This window comes from Boleophthalmus pectinirostris, unplaced genomic scaffold (genome assembly GCF_026225935.1).
Source record: "Boleophthalmus pectinirostris isolate CB_2022bp ecotype Guang Dong unplaced genomic scaffold, ASM2622593v1 HiC_scaffold_5, whole genome shotgun sequence".
NCBI lineage: Eukaryota > Metazoa > Chordata > Actinopteri > Gobiiformes > Gobiidae > Boleophthalmus > Boleophthalmus pectinirostris.
This window is the reverse complement of record NW_026571404.1, coordinates 34,961,904-34,986,728: the sequence shown is the minus strand read 5'-3', so window position 1 is coordinate 34,986,728 and position 24,825 is coordinate 34,961,904. Positions and strand designations below refer to the sequence as shown.

The following is a 24,825-nucleotide window of genomic DNA, read 5'->3' as shown; positions in this document are numbered from 1 at the left end:
GTTTCCAGGTGGAGGGTCTGCGGGGTCTGCTGGGATGCCACCCACTGTGAGAGGAGCCAGCCGTTTGTCTTCCCGCTGCATACTTGAAGGACACTTGAGGAGAGGCTGAGATTACTGTACTTGGCAGTGAAGGAAAAAAACACCTGCTGGAGCCGGACTGTAAGTCTCACATATGTCTGGACCTAGCTGCTTTCCATCCACAGTATACACGACTGAGTGTAATGTCCGACTTCAGGCTTTACACTTTATTTAGTGTCTGCAGTCATGGATGTGCATTAGAGAGAGTGATGAGTCTTTTTTCCATGACTGATACAGATACCAATCGCTGCTAAACTCAATATTTTTGGGCCAGTATTTATGCAGGGCCAATTTTGATCATTTTCCCCAAATTATAACTAACTATATAACTGAACAGTACAGTTTTAAAGTAAGTAAATACTGGTTTAAATGAACCAAAACCTGCTCAAATAAATAAATTAAATGTACATTAATTCTCAGATATGTCTGAATACAACTGCTTTATCCACAATATACAAGGCCAAGCATAATGTCCTACTTCAGACTTCGCAGTCTGTTTAGTCTTAGGTGCAGTCATGGATGTTTACTGATATGTGTTTTTTTTTCCATGGCCAGTGCTGAATGTTTAGAACAGAGAGCAGCCAGTGGCCCATAAACTCAATATTTTTTGGGCTGAAATGTAGGGACAATTTTGAAAATTTTCCCCAAATTGTGTAATTTATATTTACTTAACAAGCTGCCCCCAAGACTTTTATTTTATTTTTATTTTTTTTACCCCATACCTTTAAGAAAGGTGTGTAATCATGTTCATCTTAACATTAATGTGATAATATAGCGTATGTCTCAGATATGTCTGGATACAACTGCTTTATCCACAATATACAAGGCCAAACATAATGTCCTACTTCAGGATTTCCCCTCTATTTAGCGTCTACAGTCATGGATGTGAATTAGAGAGACCGATATGTCTCTTCCCCATGGTCTATACTGATACAGCCGATGGCCCATAAACTCAATATTTTTGAGCCAATATGTAGGGACAATTTAGAAAATTTGACCATTTTCCCCAAATTGTGTAATTTATATTTACTTACCAACCTCCCCAAGACCTTTTTTACATTTTGGGCAGCTGTCTCTTCATGTTAATGTGAAAATATAGCAAGTAAATACAGTTATACAGTAGTAAGTAAATACTTGTCTAAATCAACCATAACCTGCTCAAATAAATGATATATATCGTAAGTCTCAGCTGTAGTTATGTGTATTAGAGAGACCGATATGTCTTTTTTCCATGGCCGATACCAACACTGACTGTTTAGAACAGGGAGCAGCCAATGGCTCATAAACTCAATATTTTTAGGCCAATATGTAGGGACAATTTTGATAATTTTCCCTAAATTGTGTAATTTATATTAACTTAACAAGCTCCCCCAAGACCGTTTTTTTATTTATTTATTTATTTATTTATTTTTTTACCACAAACCTTTAAGAAAACTGTAGCCATGATTCAAGCTGCTTTCTCTTAATATTAATGTGATAATATAGCAAGTAAGTACAGTTATATAGTTTTAACCCTCTCCAGGCAGGCGTTGCAGATTTGCAACAGCTAAATTCCAATTACCTACTTACTCCACATCCATATTTTATGAGCTTTTTTTACTCAGGAGCCTTTTCTCCCATCCATGCTGATAAACATGGATGATGCAGACTGTGCAAGAATGACTGCACGCAAACGGCCTGCCAGAAGTGCAAAATGCTTTTTTTGTTCACAAAGGATAAAAAAGTCAGGATTGTATATTACTACCCCATATGATAATTTTCCCCAAATATCAGATTTTTCCTGATGCTAAAAATTAATTTGAGCCTGAGAGGGTTAAAGTATTTAAATACTGGTCTAAATGAACAAAAACCTGCTCAAATAAATAAATAAAATGTACAGTACGTCTCAGATATATCTGGATACAACTGCTCTATCCACAATATACAAGGCCAAACATAATGTCCTATGTCAGATCTTCCAGTTGATTTAATGTGTGCAGTCACTGATGTGTATGAGAGAGACCAATATGTCTTTTTTCCATGGCCGATACTGATACTGACTGTTTAGAACAGGGAACAGCCAATGGCCCATGATTCCCCAAATGACCTAATTTATATTTACTTAACCAGCTCCCCCCAAGGCCTTTTTTTTTTTTTTTTTTTTTTTTACAACAAACCTTTAAGAAAACTGTAGTCATGACTGAGGCAGCTTTCTCTTAATATTAATGTGATAATATAGCAAGTAAATACAGTTATATAGTTTTAAAGTATGTAAATACTGGTCTAAATGAACCAAAACCTGCTCAAATAAATAAATAAAATGTACAGTATGTCTCAGATATATCTGGATACAACTGCTTTATCCACAATATACAAGGCCAAACATAATGTCCTGACCTTCCCATCTATTTAGTGTCTACAGTCATTGATGTGCATTAGACAGACCGATATGTCTTTTTTTCCAGACCGATAACGATTTTAAAGTAAGCAAATACTGGTCTAAATGAACCAAAACCTGCTCAAATAAATCATTTTTCTCATTTTGATTTATTTATAAAGGAACAGCACATATTAATGAAAGATTATAACTGACGTGGCTAATTTCCATCTTCAGTCCCTCGGCAGGTCGATGTGAAATCCTCTACAGAACAGGGAAAAGTACAACAACAAGCACACAAAAGTACACAACACCAGCACACACACTGTACACACAACAAACTCATTCTACATAAACACACTCACTGCACACTCATTGTACATGCAGTTGATTTCAAACTGTTCATTTGAAGTTTGTCAAGAGTTAAAGAGTTCAACAAAACAACCCATCAATATAAAAAAAAAATTATTTGGTTAAACATGGCGACATATTTGACCACTGCACTGCACAACCAGTGATTTAAAGCTTTAGAAAATGCTGCGGTGTTGAAAGTTCTCGTAGATGAGCTGCTCTGTGTTCCATGTTTGACCTGCTCGATAAACAAAAGCGTCCGTCCCAAATAAGACCGATATGTCTTTTTCCCATGGCCGATACCGATACTGATTGCAGCCAATGACCCATAAACTCAGTATTTTCTGGGCTGATATGTAGGGACAATTCTGAAAATTTTCCCCAAATTATGTCATTTATATTTACTTAACAAGCTCCCTCCAAGGCCTTTTTACTACAAACTTTTATGAAAGCTTTGTAGTCATGTTAATATCACAAGAAAGTACAGTTATATACAGTGTTGGGGAGTAACAGATTACATGTACCAGAGTTATGTAATCAGAGTACAAATTATGAGTAACTGTATTCGGTTACAGTTACTGTTTCAGTGAGTGGTAATTAGATTACAGTTACTTTGTTTAAATAAATGAATTACACAGAGGTATTTTCCTGTTTTCACATTTTGGGCCACTCATAGCCAAAAACTATACCAGGTCTAAACTAGATCTAAACCAGGACTAAAACCAGGTCTAAACTAGATCTCAACTAGATCTAAACCAGGTCTAAACCAGGACTAAAACCAGGTCTAAACTAGATCTCTAGATCTAAACCAGGTCTAAACCAGGACTAAAACCAGGTCTAAACTAGATCTCAACTAGATCTAAACCAGGTCTAAACCAGGACTAAAACCAGGTCTAAACTAGATCTAAACTAGATCTAAACCAGGTCTAAACCAGGACTAAAATCAGGTCTAAACTAGATCTAAACCAGGTCTAAACCAGGACTAAAATCAGGTCTAAACTAGGTCTAAACCAGATCTAAAACAGGTCTAAACCAGGACTAAACCGGGACTAAACCAGGTCTAAAACAGGATTTAACATCTTTTTATTTTCTTTTAGCAGACAAAACATCTTATGTTACGATATCCTAGTCTTTGCTTCTCTACAGCAAATCAAGTAATCCAAAGTATTCAGATTACGTTACTCACTTTAAGTAATTTAATGGATTCCGTTACAAACTACATTTTGGGGTATGTAATCTGTAATCTGTAGGGGAATACATTTTAAAAGTAACCTTCCCAACACTGGTTATATAGTAAGTAAATACTCGTCTAAATGAACCAAAACCTGCTCAAATAAATTACAGGTGCAGTAAGGCTCAGATATGTTTGGATACAGCTGCTTTCTATCCACAAGATATAAAGCCAAGCATGATGTCCTACTTCAGGCTTAGTGTCTGCAGTCCAGATTTCCAGATTTTTAAATTTTTTTTTTTGACTTAAACTTAAACTTTATTGATCCACAAGGGAAATTGTTTGGACACAGTAGCTCACACATCACAATATAATATAATAACAAAGAGAAAAAATATATATATATGAAGAGACTGGAGTAAAATAAGGCATAATTATATAAATGTAAATGTACAAGTCAAAATAAATGATAGAAACAGAGTAATACAAATATATCTCAGCTGTATACAAAAGGTCAAAAGGAGAAAAAAGAGGAGAAAACACTGTCATTAATGTGTATTAGAGATCGATAAATGCGCCAATACCAATTTTTTTTTAACCAATTTTATTTGGTTGATAAATTCTGCTGATATTTTTTAGGACAATGTTGATCATTTTCCCCAAATTATGTCATTTAAGTAAAATGTTATTAAGCTGTTCATATAAACCTTTGTATCTATTTCTGAACTTGCAGATCGGTAAAAAACTAATTATCGGTCTGTACTATTGTCCCAATATCAGTCTATCTCTAATGTATACACACTTCATCTGCAGTTGTTTTAGTCGATTACAAGTGTGCAGGATGAGTGTAACAATAATATAGATGTTCATGTAAATATAAGCTTCAAGATTCAAGACAGACACTTTTGTTCTTGGCTTTGATAAATTATAAAGTAAATACTGGTCTAAATGCTCAAATAATTTACATGTACAGTAATATATAAGGCCAAACATCATGTCCTACATCCGGCTCCCCAGTGTCTTTAGTGTCTACAGTCATTCATGTGGATTAGAATTTGACCAATGTGCATTTTTTCATGGCCAATACCAATTCTTCATATTAAAGTGTTCATATTTGTGTGAGCTTTTCAGGCAGCAGATTGACCAAAACAAATAATCGGCCTGTGCTGTGATACACTAATAAGTGCAAATATCCATTATATCGATATATCAGTCTATCTCTCTTTTTTCTTTTTTTTTTTTACAAATCTATTGCTATTTTTTTTTGTCAGATTACAAGTGTGCATGATAAATAACAACACTGTAATACCATTTTAGTAACACCATACAGGCTGTAATGCATATTTTTATTGTAACTGTCATAGAAAAGCAATGAAATTACATTTAAAGCTACAAACACTACATAGTTTTGATGTAAACTGCAGTGTACAGTTTTATCTAATCCTACAGCAAACAACGTACACCCCCCAACCAGCGATACTGCGTTGAATAAAAACTAACTGTAAGTATCGGTGGTTTTCAAATTCTAAAATGTGATGATGACAGAAAGCAGGTTGTTGTATTTATTACATTGTACTTCCATGACAAATGTTTAAAACGTAAATTAGAAAACGTTGTACCTGATCATTATTAGTGAGTACACCCAAGAATTTGCTGTATTACAACAAAAAACTATTTAATACTAAACTAGCTAGTTAATAATAAATAATAATTTCATCGGCTGGTCTGAAAGAACCAAAACCTGCTCAAGTAAATTATGTATTTTAACCCTTTAATGTCAAGAAATGACTGACTGTCAAAATGTGAATACAGTGTGACTACTGACTCTTAAAGGTTTGTAGTAAAAAAAAAAATGCTGTGGGTGAGTTTGTGGTGAATTTAAATGACAGAATTTGGTGAAAATGATGAAAATCGGCCCCATATATATCGACCTAAATATATCATCAGAGCTTATCGCCAATTCTTTGCTTTGGATTAAAAAAAAAAATCTCCATCGGCCCTGAACAGACTCATACTGGGCATTTTCTGCCGATACCATGAAAAGGCCCCAGAATAGTACTGGAAAAAAAGGTTGCAGTACTAATGAGTTTTTATGTGTAGTGGGTCTTAGGAAATACTGAAGGCACAAGGTTTGACAAAGTAAAAAGTAAAGTAAAAAAAAAAAAAAACTGGTACCAAAATATATGGTTTAAGTACTGGTACACAAAAATATTAAATGCAAATGTAACTAGAAAAGCACTCAGAGAGCGCAGACCTCCGCCAAGGACTACCCCCATTTTTTATATAAATTGCGATAAAATCAGTCTTCTGGATCAGATCCAGATCAGCCTTTGGAATATGAAAGAGGATCCCATTGTCCATCCCTGAGTCAAATTTCATGGGGTTTGGTCAATAATTAACCGAGATATTGAGAAACCAAATTTTTGGCCCCATTTACCACAATGTTAACTAAAATTTCAAAGTGATCCAGAATCCAGGATTTCTTCCGGATCACCCCCAAAATGAAATCAGTTCTTCCTTTTCACATTTCCAACAAATCCTGAAAATTTCATCAAAATTGGTCCATAACTTTTTGAGTTATGTTGATAACAGACAAACAAACAAACAAACAAACAAACAAACAAACAAACAACAGACAAACAAACAGACAAACGCCGGCAAAAACATAACCTCCTTGGCGGAGGTAAAAATAGGTAATCTGTGCAAACAACAAGGTCTGATCTGACTTCTACATGCCCTCATACTCCAGTCAAATGAAGCTCATTGAGGCCTGGCAGTTATAAAGGCACATTTGGAGCCAAGTTCAATATTAGGAATAGGAATTTTTTTGTACAGAAAATAACCAAATAAAAAAACACCCGGATCATGTACTGTGGGTTAATACAAACATTTTAAGACCAAACTGACGAGGCTCACTGGAGCAGTTACAGAGAGACGGGCAATGTTTTTTTCATTACAAAGTGAACTGGAGTGGATGAAGTGCGCTCATGCCTGCTTCCTGTTTGAAACGAGGTGGCTAACAGCTCAGCTATGTCCAATTATATGTACTGTCTATGAATACCGAATATCAGGTATCAGGTTCAAGTTCTAGTGCATAAAAAATACTGAAAGGTACTTAACCCTACACTGAAAGAAGAAAATGTAAAAACAATTAGGGTTTCTGGCTGTGCACAGGCTGTGGTTACGTGCACGCCCAAAACCGCTGCGTGTTATCAGATTACTGAGCTCAAATGTTGCAGTTTGGATGTGATTTGGATCTTAAAGTCTCATATGTGCTCATGGGCGTAATAAATATACAGGATATACAACAGACAAGAGAAAACTTCTGTTAGTGCACTGCAAAAAAGCTTTAAGATATAAATTTAAGATATAAACATTTAAATCTCTCAGAAAATGACTTAAAACTAATGAAATGATCTGTCCATGCAGCAAGATCATTTTACTTGACAAGTTCTCTTAAAATAAACTTCCTCTAGACTAGAATAAAACAGTGTCTGGTAAGTGTTCATGGGCAGGAAATAAGTATCAAGCAAATCTGTATCACTGAAACTAAAAACAAGACAAGTGTTGCAGGGGAAAATTCTGGTAAATGGATTATAGCTTCTTTTAAACATTTATTGCTTTAAACTTAAGATTTGTAGATTAATTGAGTCATGGATGAAGAATATGTGACACTTTTTAAGATTATACAGCCAATTCAGAACTAGTAAGTAGATCATAAATCTGAAAACAAGACAAATAACCTGATAGAAGTTTTTAAATCTTGGCCCAATCAGAGAAATGAGCAGTGTATGAATCTAACAGTTTTTTTCTTCTTGATAAAATGCATTTGTTTTTTTAAAGTTTGCCCCCTGTCCCCTTTTCCCCTGTCCCCCTGCCCCCCACTGTCTGCACGGCCCTGTTGGTCTGTCCGTAAACAAAGCCACTGTCAACTAAATCTGGACTTTTCTCTCCAAACTAAAATGACAAAAGGGCCCGGTCAAGCAGAAGTAAACATCAAGGCCAAAAATTCAAGTTAATGCATCTGATATAAAAATGTATTCAACAGATACATATGTACTCTAGTTTATGAAACTGTTGACCTTTTTTCTGTATCATTTTTGGTTCTAAAGTTCCATACGTTTTAAACATGGAACAAAAATTATTTCCCAAATTTCAAAGACCTGCAAATCATGTAAATAAATTGATGTATTTCATCATATCTTGTGTTATTCCATCTTTGAACTGTTGATGAAAGTACATGAATTTTCAAAAAAAAAAAAGTATTTAAAGTGATAAAAATTTGCTTGGAAGGACTGACATATTTTATAGAACTAGTTTCCTTTCATTTTGAAGTAATATTAAAGTATTTGGAAGAAAAAAGCAACAAATGATGTAAAATCCTGCACCTTCTACTTGTTTGCACAATTTTCCCTCCGTTATTTCCGTTACCATGATCTTTCTTAATAAAAAATCTCATTACTCAAAAAGTAAGAGGTTTTTCAACCTAATCTTGTACCATATGGTAGAAAACTATATGAAGCAAATATTCAAACCAGTTTGTTAAGGATATGTAAGTGAGAACCAAGAGTTATCACTGTTTGGATTTATTACCCAAAAAGTGCTGCATATTTCATTCCCTCCGTTACCAACATGAGTTTTTAAATTTTTTGTCAACAACTTGAAAGAATATCACAGGTTTAACTTGACCCTGTTGGAGTGTAACTCTTTCCTACATTCTGATACTTTACTTATTTCAATAGTCCCTCTAGTTTCTGAATAAGAGACATTTGAATGTCAAAAATCTGCCCGTGTTTCCCTCCATTAAAGCTTGACCGGACCCAAATCTAACCACAACACTGTGTCATAATGTCCGGCAAATATAAAATCAGAACTTTGTCATTGGAGTGAATTGTTTTCTGTCATCAATATTATATCTATAATGTTTAATAGACTAATTATGATTAATTCACTGTAAAAAAAATTATCATAGTCGTGTTTTGATAACATAACAAAAACAGTGGCTCTATTAAAACCAAATGAGTTTAAAATAATTTCTCATTTTCCATCAATATTACACTATTTTTTGTGTGAATTATCTTCATCTAGAATCCTTCAGTCACCATATTTACACTTTTATTTGGTTGATAATGTATTTGACACTGCAGAAACTCAAATCTAGTCAAGTTAAGATGACTTGAATTAAGAATGTTTTGTCATGATTTCACTTGAACAAGACTTTTTGTTCTTAAAATATGAAAATACATCTTACTCTTACGTTAATAAAAAAAAACATCTTTGCACTTTAAATAAGAAACACAAACTAATGTTGCTTGAATTAAAAAAAAACACACTTATTCCATTGGTAGGTCATTTGTAAATCATCAAGTTGAATTTATTTAGCGTTCTTAATTTAAGTCATTTTAACTTGCCTATCCATTGTTATTTGTGTAAAAACATTCAAACATTACACTTCTGATGCTGACTGTTGATTGGTTGGTTTCAGACGACATCACAACATTTTATAGACCAATGTTATTTAATACAGATGGGGGCAAGTAAAATGAATATTGTTAAAATGCAGATTTTTGTTGCCATACAGTGAGTTCTTGTGTCTAGATACTGATAGAAATGTTCAGGTTCAACATTTTGGATATTTCATGGTAAAGTACTAAAGTTATTAACAGGAAAATCTGTTTTTTGCCTCCAAGTCTGACATCATCATTCTAGAATCTGAAAACCACCAATTGCTGGGTTTCAGATTCTAAAACCTGGGCAAACGAATGATCGATGTATCGCTGGGTTTCACATGACATCGTAACATTCTATAGGCCGAGAGAATTTAATCCAGATGAGGAGCAGCTAAAGTGAATATTGTTGGATTGCAGATTTTTGTTGTAATACAGTCAGTTCTTGGGTCTAGTCAATAATAAAAATGATCAGGTTCAACATTTATGCATGTGCTTTTTTATTTATTTCATGGCAAATTACAACGTGTTCAATAGAAAAAACTGTCTATTTTTTCATTACATTTATTACATATATACATACATATTTTTAAAACATATATACATGCAAACATATGAGCAGTATACACAAATATTACAAGATATAAGGGTAATTAACAGATTCAGACTGAAGTAGTTTATAGGTGCTTTTCAGATTCTAGAATGTGATGATGTCCTGGTCCCAGACAGAAACAAGAGACAGTTTTTCCTCTTGATCACATTGTACTTTGCCCTGATATTTACAAAACATAAAAGCACAAATACTGAATCGGATCATTTCTATTACTGACTAGAACAAAAATCTGCTCTCCAACAGTTTTCATTTTAGCTGCTCCCATCTGTATTAAATAACAGGTCTATAAATGTGATCTGAAAGTCAGCAATAAATTGATAACATGTAATAAACTTGTTAATGTGGAAAATCTATCCCTTTCTCCTCATCTGGGACTATAACATCAATAAAGCTACAAAAATAATAATTCGCCTAATTAATAAGAATGAACCTATAACACTCCAATATGAATAAAAAAGGGAATAAATATAATAAAATATTATAGACAAAAACGTACAGGCACTTTGAGTTAAGGCCAGGTGCACAAGCAAAGAGTGAAGTGGAGGCAGCAGGAGACTCTACACTGAGGCAGAGTAAAAATGGTTCTCTTATTGTACCTAAATTAAAAACAGATCATTGGAGAGAAATGAGATTTACACAACTTTCACATGAAGAATAACAAATTAAATGTGGAAAAAATAGACAAGTAAAGTCACATAACCCTGATGTGATGTGGGTTTTTGTTTAGGGCAGGGCTTGTGTTTGGGGCATTGTTTGGGCGGGAGTCAAGCTGCACTAAATATGATATGTGATCTAGGCCTCACACAGTCTGGGGAACTGTACCCTGCACTACTGTACACCACCTTTTGAAATAAACCATTCCATTTTAAAGTACAGAAATATAGAAACAGACATTATAAAAATACAACACAGTAAATATGCTTCTACATTAAAAAATATCACTAAAACATGGTTTTAATAAAAATAATGGTTGTAAATTGATTCAACAGTTGTATTTTGACACTGTACCATCAAATAAAATATGATTAAATATAATTATTTTATCAAAAATGTCAGTTTTATACACAGTGGTGTTGTGTGCTGCACGGAGACGCGGCCGAGTCACAACATGAGCTTAAAGCCACTTGAAATGATTTTCAGAAAGCCTGGACAGGCCTGGACTGTTTTAAATCATCGTGCTTTGGTTTCATCGCGTCATTTGTTATTTGTAATATTATTTCGCCTATTCGACTATGTTACTGAGTAATCGACTGTTGTATTTGGTCAGCGCTGAACTAACGAGCGAAAAATGAAGCATTTTAAAGACAAAAGTAGCACATGTACAGTTCTGTGATACACATCACACACATATTCACAGACACACATGGGCCTGCAAATAAAACTATTGGAGAGCCTATTTTAGCCTGTTTCATTAGTCCGTCCTCAGGCCCAGCGACAGGACGAGCTCCACAGTGAACAGGCCAAACACGAGCGCGTGAGTCAAAGCCATGTGATGTGTTTTTGTAGAAGCTCGGCTGCTTTTAGTGCTGCGGATATGTGACCGAGCAGCTGGGGCCATGGCCAATTCCGGCCTGTTTGCCATGTTCAGTCTGGAGCCACAGGAGCTTCAGGAGCTTCAGGAGCCCGAGCGCAGCTTCACCTGCGCAAACTGCAGCCGCCAAACGGCGCACTGCTCACGGCACAAGAGCACCACAAACCTGCAAACCCGCTCCTGGAGCTCCATTTGGTCCAACGTGTTGGAGTGTTTATCCTCAGGCTCCATCAGAATGGCCCCGTCACAATGAAGACAGTGTCACGTAACTACGAGGCCTTTCTGTACGTCCTCTGCGTCAGAGGAAAAATAACACTGTGTGTGTTGAGTGTGCGATGAAAGCGGAGGATTTACAGCGCGATACTCTGCGGAGATAAAGCACATCTCAGGGGAAACTTTACACATGAGTATCTGTCACGTCCCTGGCGGAAACGCGCCCGGGGCCGCGCAAAAGGACGGCTCTGTTAAAGCGCGAGGAAAAGCCCGGAGTCCTCCAGGCATGTTTACAAAAGACGTGTTAGAAGAAATGAGCGTGTAATCTTACTCTGCTGCAGATGAGAAGCACATCACACAAGCCTATCAACTCTCAGAGCCACTGGCCTAGTCACATTTTTATCATAAGCAAACTAGTGGTTGAATTTTACACGCGCTGTTTAATGTTGGCTATTTTCCACAACTCAGTCTGAATAAATAGGCCCACAGGCCTATGCATGTGCACAAATAGGCCCACATGTTTCCCCAAATGCCGCTGCTAATAATTTTCTAAAATGACAGCGGAATGAGTAGAATAAATAAGCATGACTATTCAGGGAATGCAAACAACTTTATGAGCACATTTCTCTTGGACTGGGATGACTACAGTGGCTTTGACCGTGGGCCTAACATAAAGGAGAGCCTATTATACGCATTAGGCTGTGTGTTGGACATGTGCATGTTTCTTAATGTAATACATTTTACAGCACAGTCTTGTGACACGCATATCGCTCTGAAGAAAAGCCCAGGCTGTAATCCCCCTCCTCTTAAAAAACAGGGGAAAACTTTTGATGCTTTATGCAGCGACACGCCTTTGTCTCGTTAGAGCTTCCCGACAAACGGCAGCCTTCCCATGTTATGAGTGTGGAGGACGCGTAAATCTACAGAAATGACTGAAGTTTGATGTATGAGTGCGGTACATGTGTGTGTGAGTGTGTGTGAGTGTGTGTGAGTGTGTCATGGGGCAGGTCTGGCGTGCGTTTTGAAAAACATGCAGCCCAGAGCCTGCAGCGCTGCACACTGTACTCACTTTGAGACTCTCCACTTTTTAGACTTTTCTCAAGTTGCTGTTTGCGCTGGCGCAGATCTGCTCCATCACAGTGCGGACTGCGCGCTCACACTCGTTCATGTGTAGGTTATCACGCGCATGCTGGATATTGACTGTAACTTTTTTGTAAATATCATTTTGACTGATGTATTTGCCGAGCTGTTACAACTTTTCCTCTAAGTCTGACTTCGGCTCGATCGCGCAGGCTTCGACTTTACTGGACCATGGCAACATTTCCGCCAGAAGATTGTCTGAGTACAAGAGTTACTGGCCTCACGGCTCTCCGGGCAAATGGAGCGTGTATCAGGCGCAGCACAGCGGTGCCCCGGTGCCTCAGCCCTGCTTTAACTCTTCGGCAGAGGCGGTGTATCACCGGGAGCAGCTGTACGCGGCCCCGGCCTTCCACCCGCAGCTTTTCACCGGAGACACACACGGCTTCCCCGGGAGCTACCGCGCGCCAGGCCCGGACGCGCCCCTCTACCTCAAGGCTGCGAGCAAGAACAAGATTTTACCGTCTGCATTTGACCCGTTCTTTGATTATTCCGAGGAGGGGGGTGTCAAAACCGAAACAAGTAAACAAACAGAGAAGGCGCCTGCTCAGAGCAGCAGCGACTGGACGAGCTGTCAGAGCAGCGAGAGCGCCGAGGAGAAAGAGACTCCAGACGGTGTGAAAGAGGACGAAGAGGAGCACCAGGGCCCCGGTGAGTACTCTGCACGTGCACTACACAGATAGACTTTAAGTACACACATACATGTGACCGTAACCTACAGGATTAAGAAAGGAAACGAGACTAACGCAGATGTAAGAGTGTGTGACACAGGCCGGGGTCATCTCTGTTTACATTAAACACACTGTACAAGAAGTGCACGGATCAACCATGTTTATTCAATTAACTTAAAAGAAGGCCTAACAGTGTGTGCTCCTGCCTCATAATGTTGTGTAACAAAAACATAAAAACCAAAGTGGATTTTCTTTGAAGGCGCCCAGGGAACGTGTCCAGTCCCTGTAATCATGGCTCAGTCTGTGGGGACTGACACTGTGTTTAATCAGATGTAAAATGAGGGATTTTTGTGTGTATTTATGTTTGTAAATCCACCTGTGCACTGTCATATTCAGTGTTGGGAAGAATACTTTGAAAATGTTTTGCACAATACTGAATCCTGCTTTAAAATACATTTTATGATGTATTGTGTTACATGGTCCAATAACTGTTTTCTGAACATACAATAATTACATTTTTGAACATTAGGATGCATTATAATATGGAGTAAACACAGGTACATAGGATTAATAGAGCTTCATATTTGTTGCTGTGTGTTTTTATTTATCACAAATTAAAGAATAAACATTTGCTCATATTTTCATAACATTATAAGAAGAGTATTTTCTAAAGTATTTTTTAAAAGCTTGATTGTGTTATGAAGTATCATCATGTTTCCTTTGATTTTAGTAAAGCTCTGAACCCAAATACAGAGCAAAAATATCTGAGTACAATCACTGAAGTATTCTGAGCATGTATTTTTGGCACATGGATTTAGTTACTTCCCAACTTGAACAACCCATTTTGAACTTGAGCCCTTTGCACCGAGTTAAAACGCACTCCCAGGCCTCGTTATTACTCCGAGTAGAACATTTGAGCTGAAAAGTGTTCTAATGGATCTGTCATGTGTTTTTCCAGCAAAGCCCTGCGTGAGGAAAAAGCGCTGTCCTTACTCCAAGCAGCAGATCCGAGAGCTGGAGTGCGAGTTTCTCTGTAACGTCTACATTAACAAAGAACGCCGCGTCCAGCTGTCCCAACGCCTTCGCCTCACAGACCGGTCAGCCCTCGTCTTCACTCAAACACAATCAAATACACGTGAAGGAAAGAAACTGAATCACTCTGACGCAAATAATCAAATACATGTAAAAGAAAGAAACCAAACCACACTTTATTTGAGTCGATTTAGCTTCACGAGAAAAATTATGTAAAAAATGATCCAATTTGTGTTTTATTTAAGCGCAAAGAGTTGTTATTTTTCTTATTTTAAGTGTAGCAAGATGTATTTTTATATTTTAAGCACAAAAAGTCTCATAATATTTGCAGATAATTTTACTTGTGAAGTGAAATTTACTCAAATCGTGATCAAACTTTATTAATTCGAATCATTTTAACTTGCCGAGATTTGAGTTTTGGCAGAGCTGAGCTGAACCAAAGGCAGTTCCTCGTGTTTTTGTGCGTTTGTGTGTGTTGTGTGTGTGTTGTGTGTGTGTGTGTTGTGTACGATCACACCTGGGCAGATGAGCTGATAACAGACTTCAGGTTAGTCGTAGTTCAAACAGGTCCAGGCTTTGATCAAACTCACAAAGCACTTCCACGGAGCTTTTACACTCAAACCGAGTCTGGCCTTTTTCACTCTGCAACACGAATTTCACACAAACTGCACCGCGAATACTCAAATCTAACTAAGATTAGGTTAAAATGACTCAAATTAAGAAAGTTTGATCACGATTTGAGGAAATTTCGCTTAGAAGTAAAATGATCTGCCAGTGGAACAAGACTTTTTGGGCTTAAAATCTGAAAATACAACTTGCTACACTTAAAATAAGAAAAACAACAAGTCAGAATCGAAAGTTGTTTGAATTAAGAAAAACGCACTTATTCCGTTGGTAATAATTAGATTTGTCAAGTTGTATCTGCTCAAATAAAATAAAATGTTCTTAATTTAAGTCATTTTAACTGCTCTAAATATTGCTTTTTTCAGTGTGTGTCCTTATGCTTCTCTACACCGACTGTTCTCTTAGTTACTGTGCACTCAGAAAAAAAACAAACAAAACAAAACAAAAAAAAAGCTAAATTAAAATCACTTAAATTAAGAACATTTGACTTTATTTGAGTCGATTCAACTTGATAAGTAAAATTATCTATCAATAGTATAAATGTGTTTTTCTTAATTCAAGCAATTTTGTTTCTTTCTTTGTTTCTTTTGTTTTGTTTCTTTAAGTGCAAAAAGTTTTTTTTTTTTCTTATTTTAAGTGTAGCAAGATGTATTTTCAGATTTTAAGCACAAGAAGTCTTATTCCACTGGCGAATAATTTTATTTACAAGTGAAATTTACTCAAATCGTGATCAAACTTCCTAAATTCGAATCATCTTCACTTGACTAGATGTGTGTTTTATGTCGTCCATTATATTATTTTGTGTCTGTGTGTGTATTAATCTGAGTGTCTATTGTTTCGCAGACAGGTGAAGATCTGGTTTCAGAATCGTAGGATGAAAGAAAAGAAACTGAAGCGGGAGCGGCTGCAGTATTACACAGGGTACCACCTGTTCTGATGAAGAAAGATCAGAGCTGTGGGTTTGTACATGTGCCCGTTTTAGAAGCAGGGTCTCTCTCTCTCGCTCGTCTGTGTCCAGAACCGACACTTCAGCGCTCAACTCAGAACTATCATATCATCATTGTTTGACTTTTTGAGCGCTGAAGACTGTTTCTTGTTGTTTTAAATGTGTAATTCAGCGTGCAGTGTAGAATTCTCAAACCGTTTCTTCTTCTATCGGTGATGTAAATGTAAAAACCTGAGCTCACACGACCCCTGCTGCTGCCTCTGGATTACACACTGAGCACTTGGAAAATAAGGCTTTACGGCCGATTATGGCACTATTTCTCTGTCAAAGCACAAATCTTAAAAGAAAAAAGAAAAAAAAGAAGTCAAGTACAATCAAGTGAGTTTCTTTTACCATGATACAGACAATCCAATTTTCCTCTTGATTTTAGTTTAACATATTTGAAGATTTCTGTTCTGAAGCGGACTAGTGTGTGTGATTTCATCTGGTCACATTTTCACTTTCTGTTTTATTAAAAATGAACCGATGACGGATGACCTCCCAAATCCAGATAACCAAATAATGTCTCTTTTTTGGTCGTGTACACATTTTCAATTTGTATTTCTAATGTTTACATAATGGTCTCTTGAAGCACTTAAAGACAAGCACAGACAATCATTTTGGATTTGCAGAGTTTCTGTTACGTAAATCTGTTTTTATATGATTATCTAAATGCAATAAAACACTTAAGAAAAATTATTTGTGATTCCTGTTTTTTGTATCCGTCTGTGTCATTTGCAGTATTATAATTTTTTGTTTATTCAAATTGTACAACACAAATCAAGAAGAAAACGAAAGACGACACAAAATATAACACAAAGTTCCATAAAAAATACAGAATGAATTTATCTAAAGGCAAAATGATTAGTTAGTTCATAAAAAAAGACTTACGTTATTTAATTGTTTCATAATATATATGGCATCAATTAATATTAATAAATTGCAGTGGTGGACCATAATGAAGTAAAAGTATAAAGTACTGCATTTTATTTATTACTGTACTATTTTAAGTACCTGCTCTTTTTTTTTTTTTTTTTGAACAGGACTGAAAAGTAAAAGTATTTTTATTTTAGTTTTAGTCCTGCTGAAAAGTCTGAGGGTTTTATTTCTAACACGTTCATAGTTTGAGCAACCAAAAATACACAAAAACAGATGCAAAAAAGTACTATTTATGAGTACTATTACTACTATTTTAACTCCAGCTCTTCAATTGTTTCTGTTGAACAAAATTCAGCACAAATCTGTATCAAAATCACTACTTTTGAAGCCTTATCAGTCCTCAAAATCTACATGAAATACTTTAAATTTTTACTCTTTAAGTACATTTTTAAACGAGTACTTTAATGCATTTACTTAGATAGTAAATTTGCACAAAGTAACATACAGTATTTTTTGTTTACTGCTGAAATATATATATTATTTTTACTATATTTCTATTTTTTTACTTGTACATATAAATTTATATAATTATGCCTTATTTGACACCAGTCTCTTGCTCTTTCTGCTGCTTATTTAGAATTTATTATTATCATTTCTCTTTGTTGTGTGAGCTCCTGTGTCCAAATCATTTCCCTTGCGGATCAATAAAGTTTGTCTAAGTCTAATTCAAAGTGCTTTACAGAAAAAGAAAAAGAAATACAGACAAAAGATTAAAAATCAGGACAATATTTTAAATAAAATAGAACAGAGAAAAATGTGGAATAGAAACCTTTCAGTCTTTCAGCACGGCTAAACATACTTTTACTTTTACTTGAGTATTTTTTTGCTTCAGTATGTGCACTTTCACTTACAAAACTGTGCCCTTCTTCCACCACTCTTTCTAAATTTCACATTTTTCACATGTTTCTCAGATAGAATGACATTTTTTGGTTTGGTTTTTGGATTGTGGAGTTCCGACCCAGACTTTGAACAACATCAAACCAGACTGCAGGAGGAGTCCAAGGCTGTAAATGAACCTTGAACCGGAGAGCCCCCACAACAGAGCGTCACAAGTGCCATTTCCTCTGCTTTATGCCTTTATGGGGGCTATAGAGACAGTCTGTAGAGATGGTCTGTGCCTCTGCTCTTTGTCTCCTGCATCTGTGGAGCGCGTAAAGATCCACAAGAGCTGCGCACACATGAAAGACCAGATTGTGTTTCTGCGACCAGAGAAAAGCAGCCAGCGTAATGGCCACCAATAAAGCACCAACGCACACTCAAGCACAGGCTCGGCTCATACCTCAAGCACAGGCTCATTCCTCCAACTCTGACTCTTCTGGGATCTCAAACACAGACTCTGTTAACGCTGTTTTAAGTCTAAGACGAGCAAACATGACTGAAATGTATTCAATTTAAACAATACAAGATTTTAACAGAACTGTGATTTTTAATTCCATAAATATGACCAAACTGTGTCCCCACATATGAGGTAAATATGACAGAATCAAATCAAGCTTTTACTGCTAACAATTGTAAAGCTGATTTATTCTTTAAAACAAAACAAAACATGATGTCCTATTGATTTGTTTTATTTTGTGCTTTTTGGTTTTCAAGAAAATATCCAATTGATTTTCTGTTTTAATGTCCTGATAATACAGTGTTAGTCTTTGACCATAAGACTTGTTTTAATTATCCAAACATTGTTTATGAATGTTTACATATTATTGTAGCAATGGGAACATTCTCTATAAACTACAATAAATTACATCTGTTATCATTTGATTGTTTTCATTATTTTACTCTTTTGAAGCACATTGTGAGACACAAGTCCAACAGGTCCAACTGTCACAATGATAACAATGATTTAAAATATATAGTTCAAAATAAAAATGTTCGGAATTTAGAAATGGTTTATCATTTATTATTAAATTAAACTATTATTTAATTTGATATATTGCTGAGTGAAAAGAACATGAGAGTCTTCATTAAGATGAGTACTATTTTACTTGGTAATGCACTTGTATGTATATACAGTATATAAATATATAAATATATAAATATATACTATGTGGGTAAGTGCGGTTCTAAGGCCAGGCTCAGTGTCTGCAGTCTGCTCTTCTGATGCAGTGTGTTGTGTTGAGTGTGTGAGCAGCAGCTCTGCAGAGGCTCTAATCCTGTAATCGAACCAACAGCAGCTGCATTTAGCACAGATCAGTGTGTGAAGGACACAAGAGTACTCCGACTTTTATACACAAGAATACTCTTACAGTAGTACATGACACTAGTACATGACCGTTATACATGAGAATAGTGTGACAGTAGTACATGACTGTAGTACATGACTGTAGTACATGAGAGCAGTATATGAGAATAGTGTGACTGTAGTAAATGACTGTAGTACATGAGAATAGTGTGACAGATATACATGACCGTAGTACATGACCGTAGTACATGAGAATAGTGTGAGTGTAGTACATGAGAATAGTGTGAGTGTAGTACATGAGAATAGTGTGAGTGTAGTACATGAGAATAGTGTGAGTGTAGTACATGAGAATAGTGTGAGTGTAGTACACAAGACTAGTGTGAGAGTTGTAGCGTACAGGAGCTGGATTAGAGGAGTTCCAGAGCATTAGTGCTCTGTGTGGAGACATTAACATGCCATAGTTTTGTATGAGAGCTGAGGGGCGTCTGTGGGCCTGTCAGTGCAGACTTTGGCTCTAATGACACTGGAGCTGGAGTCAGATCACTTCCTGTGGAGCTCACAGTGATACAGGTGTTTGGTGTGGAGGGTGATAATGGCTCCTGCTAAACTCGTGCTCAACAGAAGAACGCTGCAGCTGAAGGTTAATGCCAAAGTCAAACTTTATGAAGACTTCACTCCCCTCTTATTCACTCTGTGTTTTTACTACACTTTTTAGTAACATATAAACCTCCTGACCTGCGTCAGATGCCCTGCAGTGTGACCTCACTGTTTGATTTCAGTTTAGTCTTTGTGTAGTTTTACTCCATGTTTTCTGAAGTGAATATTTCAAGTTGATCATATTTGATCAAAATGACATTTAGAAAAAACAAAGACATATAGCTTCACTGATTCCCTGGAAATCCTGGTCTATTTTTTATCATAGTTAAAAATGCACTACCTCCACCTCTGCTGGAATTGTGAATATTACATTTTTCCTCGAAGGCATCTGATGATTAAATATGAACTTCCCACACCAGCAGGAGGCGCTAAATATGCACAAGAGGCAACAATCACAACCAAGGTCTACGTGAAAGTGTTTTGAGACTGATCCATTGAAATTCAGCTACAGCTCGTCTCCTGTCACGCTGCGCTCCTGCAGTGGAGTCTGTATGATTTTAGTATCGGACAAAGAAATTAAAAACCATCAAATCTCCTTTTGTAGAATTATTCCTGTAGGCCTGTCCACTGCGTCAATTCGCCTAAAACAAAACTCCACGTTTCCTCCTGGAGTCAAAGCTTTAGAATGAGTAAAAAAGAAGAGCATGGCTTTGAACTAAATGTGCAAGATTTTCCATTTTAGTGATACGCAGAAGCTTAGAAGCCTGTGTGTGTGAAAATGAAGTGAGGAGAGGGACTTGAATGGCCTTTGGCTAAATCACGTTTTCGTAGTAAAATATAATTATTAATTTTTTTCTTTTTCAAAGGGACTGTTGCTTAGAGCGATGAGCAACTAAACTAGAATTATTTAGTATAAATATGTAGAGAAGGCTGCACTATATTCTTCAGCCGTTAGCGAACTATGGGCTATAAATATTTTCTCCCATTAAATGAAATGTATTTGCATATTTTTAATACGACGCGAGGACGAGGCGAGAGTCCAGACCAAACACCAAACACACAACTGCATTTTATATGGAATTACTGTTTCATTAGACTATTTATGATTTAATGGTGATTGTTTTATTTATATTTTATTTATTTTTATTGCAGATGAAGGCGTTTTAAGGAGAACCGAATCCGAACAGTTGTTTCTCTTGACCAACAGAACTACTTCATCAACTTTAAACATTAGTTTGAAAACGCCATGAGCTGTATTTAAACCACAGTATGTCACAATTTAGCCCAATAATAATATAAAATAAATAGACGCAGAAAAGCATGTTTTGTTTTGTTTTAGGTTTTATTATTTTTTTATTTATTTTTTTTCTCTTGTGTTTATTCCACTGAAAAAAGTAGAAACAAACACGCGTCCTTTAGTAGTAATAATTACTGTGAGCGGGCTTGCATCTCCACAAACCTGACTCTTATTTGGCCTGGAGGAGGGCCTCTTCCAGTTTGTTTCCATAGAGGTGTTGCACCTTGGGCTATAATATTCCAGCGTATGGCATTAAGCGTATCTGTCTCCACGGAGAATGCTCCGAAGTTTGGTTTCTTTCTATTTGGAATCACGCACAAAGTGACACATTGTAGCTCCATGCAGAAAGTGACACACTGTAGCTTTAATATGTTTGTTTAATGTTTTATCGATTACAAAATGATTATATTTAGAGAAAATTAAAAAACATATTTGTGTTCAAATAAAATATTTACTTCACACTGCTCTTTTGGCGCTTAAATGCCCGTGCGTAATTTGTGCGTAATTGCGCAGTAGGCTTTTCTAAAGGCACGCTGATGATGTGCACGGTTTTTTATCCTAATTATTTTATTGACGGTCATCTCAAGGTTATAGGTTTTATGTAGTAGCAGTGGTGCCCGGTGTGTGCCCAGTGTAAACATGCCCATCTGACAGTGACTGTGATGCGTCCGGCCAAAGTAAAGACGTGTTGTGTGTAATAAAATAAAGTAGTGAGGGTTATAGGTTATGCATGGTCGAGGAATGTCCCCATACACACAGCAGACAGGCGCACACGCACACACTTAACCCACGCTCGTAAACATCTTGGTGCTACTTTTTATTCCGCTTGTAAAATCCTGCTTGACGAGCGGAGTATTAAAATATTTCGCCTACATCCAGACTCATCCGGCAGCAGACAGTAGGCCTACTGTCACTTCTCTGCGCACAAAAGAATCATTTGATTTATTCCCCATACTGGGTAAATACAGTCCAACCATGTGATCCAGCCCACAACCAATAGGCAGCCGAGGAGAGGGTAAGGGCAGGAAAAAAATTACTACCATTTTAGGGGAGGATGTAAGCCACTATAGCAGCCCATCTAAGGTTTTACAGTCGCACTTAAGTGACTTTTTATTGAAATAATAAAATAAACATGTCGCTAACGAATTATTATTCTATGATGGGGCTCCAGAGCGACGAGCCGTACGGAGCACACTTCATCCCGGGAGGTGTGCAGGGCGCGACGGCCAGCTGCTCCAAGCCAGTCCGCGGCGTTGAGGAGGAGGAAAGCCCGGGCTCTCACATTCCGGATTTCTCTCATTTCTCAAACAAACAAACGGGTCTAAACGGTTTCTCTCCGTGGGCGAATACATCCACATCCTCGTCGTCGTCTTCACCGCAGCTGCAGTCTACTATCCCGGGGCTTTTTCATCCACATCCCCTCCTGAGCCACCATCACCCGCAACACGCGTATTATGGCCCACAGTCGCACCCCGAGCACCTCGCCCCTGCTGCGGCGTCCGAGAGTCGGTTTGTCCGCTGTTGGGAGGGGGCTACTCCTGCGCAGGAGTCTGCGTTAACGCAGGCTTTCCCCGCGTGTCTCCCCCCGCAAAACGACCTCTCCAGTCCCACCGTGACGAGCTATGAGGCGGTCAAACCCGAGAGCTCTCCGCCGTCCAACCCGAGCCCCGAGGAGTCCAGCTTTGCCAGTCCGAACGAAGTGGTCCTCGAGCGGCTTGGCACCGCCGAGGAGCTGGGGAGAAAACCTGAGCCCAAGAAGGAGAGCGAGGAGAGGAAAGCCCCGCCGCAGCCGCAGCAGTCTGAGCCCGGTAAGGACCTATCCACAAGTTTACTGTCCTCTCCAATGTTTATTAGACTTTACAAGTGCTAATGCAGGTACGTGTGAGAGCCAGGCAGGACTGAGGAGTGCGGCCTGTGGAAAGAAGGAAGTGTGTGTGACTTTTATTGCCCTATAAATGTCTAGTAAACGACAAAATATAAAACTTTATTGTCCATTAAAATAATTAAATTGTTATTTAGCAATTTGTCACGATAGGAAGTGCACAGGTTGGACTAATGCTACTTTTCTTACATCAGGCTCATGCACAAAACATATTCAGCTTTTTTTTTCTTCTTAAAAATCTGTTTAAGTGCGAGCCATAGTTGTGCCGCACTATAGCAGTGTGTACACACACAGATGGGACGGACAGGGCCAGTGTTCCTCCGACAATAACAATGTTTTTCTGCAGTACAAGTACTCAGTGAAATCTGTATTATTGTTTACTATTGTCGATTTAATTCTTAGATGAAGTGTTGTTGTGATACTGTGTCGTAGACCTTTAGACTGAAATTTAAGGCACGGAATATACATACTTTGCATGAATGAATACATCTATATTCTACATGTATTTCTATTATACGTGTATACTTGAGAACCGTGCAGAGTGTGAGTGCATGACTGGGGCCTCAGTGGTACTTGTTGCTTGTGTATACCATTCCCCTGCACTTTGAAGCTTCGTCACTATTTCTGTGGCCTCTAAAACATGTCATATCCGTCAGTGTACAGTTCTGTAAATGAGATTCAGTTTGGCTGTTTTTCAAACGTGTCTCATGAGTTACTTTGTTATTTATCACTCGTGCTGTCCTTCCAAAAACACTCCTCTTTAAAGATGTACAGAACCAGGATCCTGGAGCATAATTGTACATGATGTCTTATTACGCTACATTATGAAAATGGAGGAAGGACATCAACAAGCTCAAGCCATAACTCTTGTCTGAAGAACTGAGCACTATCTTAATTTATCGAGCGGTGTTTTAGGGTATGGTTTTGTTTCCTAATGAGACCAAAGTTGCAGGCTCATAAAGTCTGTTCCTGGGGCCATTCTGGTCTTTTAATGCCTGTGTTTGAAGTGGTGCAGCTTGCAAACACGCAGATACTGGAGGCGGAGGAGCTATGTACTGGTGTGTGGTTACGCTCAAATGTGTCTGTCTCTTCTTCAGCAGAGAACCCCTCAGCCAGCTGGATCCACGCCAAGTCCACTCGCAAGAAGAGGTGTCCATATACCAAACACCAAACCTTGGAGCTGGAGAAGGAGTTCCTCTACAACATGTACCTGACCAGGGACAGGCGCCTGGAGGTAGCCGGACTCCTAAATCTCACCGAGCGACAGGTGAAAATCTGGTTCCAGAACAGACGCATGAAGATGAAAAAGCTGATGATCCGTGAGAGGAGGAGTATCAACGAATAATGGCGACGCCGCTGGGGGAGAGGAAAGCTGGAGACATTAAAAAAACTGAAGTGCCCCAGACATGTGCACCGTCATTAACATTACCTGCAGTAGTTAAGGTGCTGCCGTGGTGATGGCGATGAGAAAAGTCGGCGGGGGAGGCCAGGGAGAGTTGTAACGCTGTTTTAATCGCGCTTTAGCTTGTGGTCATTTAGAAGAATCAGCAATCAGACTCCACATCACTGTTGAGAAAATTTAGGTAAACATTTACAGCTGAATAGAATTACTTTTCTATCACACAATCACAGTTTAGTCATGCCAGTGAGAGTATTCGATGTGTGGTCGCATGAAAGAGTTTTGTGCAGCTCTTTAGGCGATAATATTCTCTATATAAT

At 37.6% G+C, this 24,825-nt stretch overlaps 1 protein-coding gene across 1 annotated transcript; it reads left to right on the top strand.

Annotated features, from left to right (window-relative positions):
- Positions 1 to 22,356: 22,356 nt before the first annotated feature.
- On the top strand, positions 22,357 to 24,451 carry LOC110153162 (homeobox protein Hox-D9b-like). Its single transcript, XM_020917034.2, has 2 exons — positions 22,357 to 23,032; positions 24,207 to 24,451. Exons 1-2 carry the CDS (start codon positions 22,357 to 22,359, stop codon positions 24,449 to 24,451), a joined length of 921 nt encoding a protein of 306 aa, XP_020772693.2.
- Positions 24,452 to 24,825: the final 374 nt, after the last annotated feature.